The sequence below is a fragment of the Emiliania huxleyi genome, assembly GCF_000372725.1.
Source record: "Emiliania huxleyi CCMP1516 unplaced genomic scaffold EMIHUscaffold_22, whole genome shotgun sequence".
Lineage (NCBI taxonomy): Eukaryota > Haptophyta > Isochrysidales > Noelaerhabdaceae > Emiliania > Emiliania huxleyi.
Window position 1 is genome coordinate 892,821 of NW_005200417.1, and position 1,329 is coordinate 894,149.

Sequence of the window (1,329 nt, forward strand, 5' to 3'; positions counted from 1 at the left end):
CGAGCGCGTCGAGACCGCGTCCTGAAGTGCTCTGCACGGGCAAGTCACGTCGGCGTCAAAGGAGCGACGTGCGACCTGTCAGAGCTTGATCTCCGATCGCAGCTGCCTCTGCGCGTGCTGGGGAGGTACAAAATTTTCGCCGCCGGAGACGACTCGACGCCGCTGAGATCGGAGATCAAGCTCTGACAGGTCGCACGTCGCTCCTTTGACGCCGACGTGACTTGCCCGTGCAGAGCACATCAGGACACGGTCTCGACGCGCTCGGTACGACGCCTGCGACCCACGTCTCGGGTCAGGTGGCACGACGCATCGCGCCTGCCAGCGCTGCCGTGTAGGTTGCCACGACGAGGTCGAGCACGCTTCTATACGCTCGCCCAGCCTTCATTTCCACCCCATTAGGCAGCCTGGGAACGGTGGCGAGCAGAGGCAAAGCCTACGAGGGGTGGTGAAACCACATGTCACGGCTACTGCCGGCTCGACCCCACGATAGCCTCCGAAGGCTGACTTTGAGGCACCATCATCGGACGATGTCGACGAGTTGGGTCGCTCTTGCGGTAGCCAGGTAGCCCTCCATACTAGTAGCACCAGCCATGGCCTCAGGGAGCGCGGGCGAGGGGGCTGGGAGCAACACGGATCTCCGTTGGACGTTTTCCAGATTAGCGTGTCAGAGTCGGAACTGGAACTAGCCATGTGCACTCACTCTCACACGCGCAGTGAAGTGTCTGTGTGAACTCACAAGGTATAAGTTACTCTATAAAAGGACCAAAAAATAAATGTAAACTTTTTTCCAAAACACACAGACGCACAAGGGGTGGTGCTGGTGCGGAGCAAAGTGGAAGTGCGAAGTGGGGGTTCGCAAGATCTAAGAGGTTCTAAGTGCCCGACTTTATGCCACTTACCAATGAAAGACTAGCCGGGCACACATACGACCGCACACGCGATTTAACATAAGAGGATGCACCTTACTACCTCAATTCACATACGTAGTCGGGGTCCCTCAACCTCAACTCCCCAACGGCGTCGATCGCAGGTGGAACGCCCCGGAGCTGTTTGGCCGTCCACCTCGCAGCGGCAAGTGGGGCCGGTCCGAAGGGCCTCGACCGCGCCAGCAAGTGTGGCGCCGCGGGGCGAGCAGAGCGACGCCAAGCTGCAGCTCCATGGAGAAGTGGTCAGGCGAGCGCCTCGCCTGCGGCGGCAGACGACGCGCCCGCCACGCCTTGCACCAGCCCCGACGCGGCGCCGGCCTAGAGGGCGGAGGGAAGGGAGGGTAATTTGGCCGAGGGGGGTCGCGGGGCGCCACCTTCCCCGCCTGCCAGCGGCTACCCCCCC

General features: G+C 61.6%; 1 protein-coding gene across 1 annotated transcript in view; it reads right to left on the reverse strand.

Annotated features, from left to right (window-relative positions):
• Nucleotides 1-862: 862 nt before the first annotated feature.
• EMIHUDRAFT_434920 (hypothetical protein) overlaps nt 863-1,329 on the reverse strand; it is a 3,467-nt gene continuing 3,000 nt past the window's right edge. Inside the window, exon 8 of the mRNA XM_005780242.1 lies at nt 863-1,245. Within this exon, the coding sequence (XP_005780299.1) occupies nt 1,004-1,245 (242 nt within the window). The 3' untranslated portion in view covers nt 863-1,003. The remainder of the gene's footprint in view (nt 1,246-1,329) is intronic.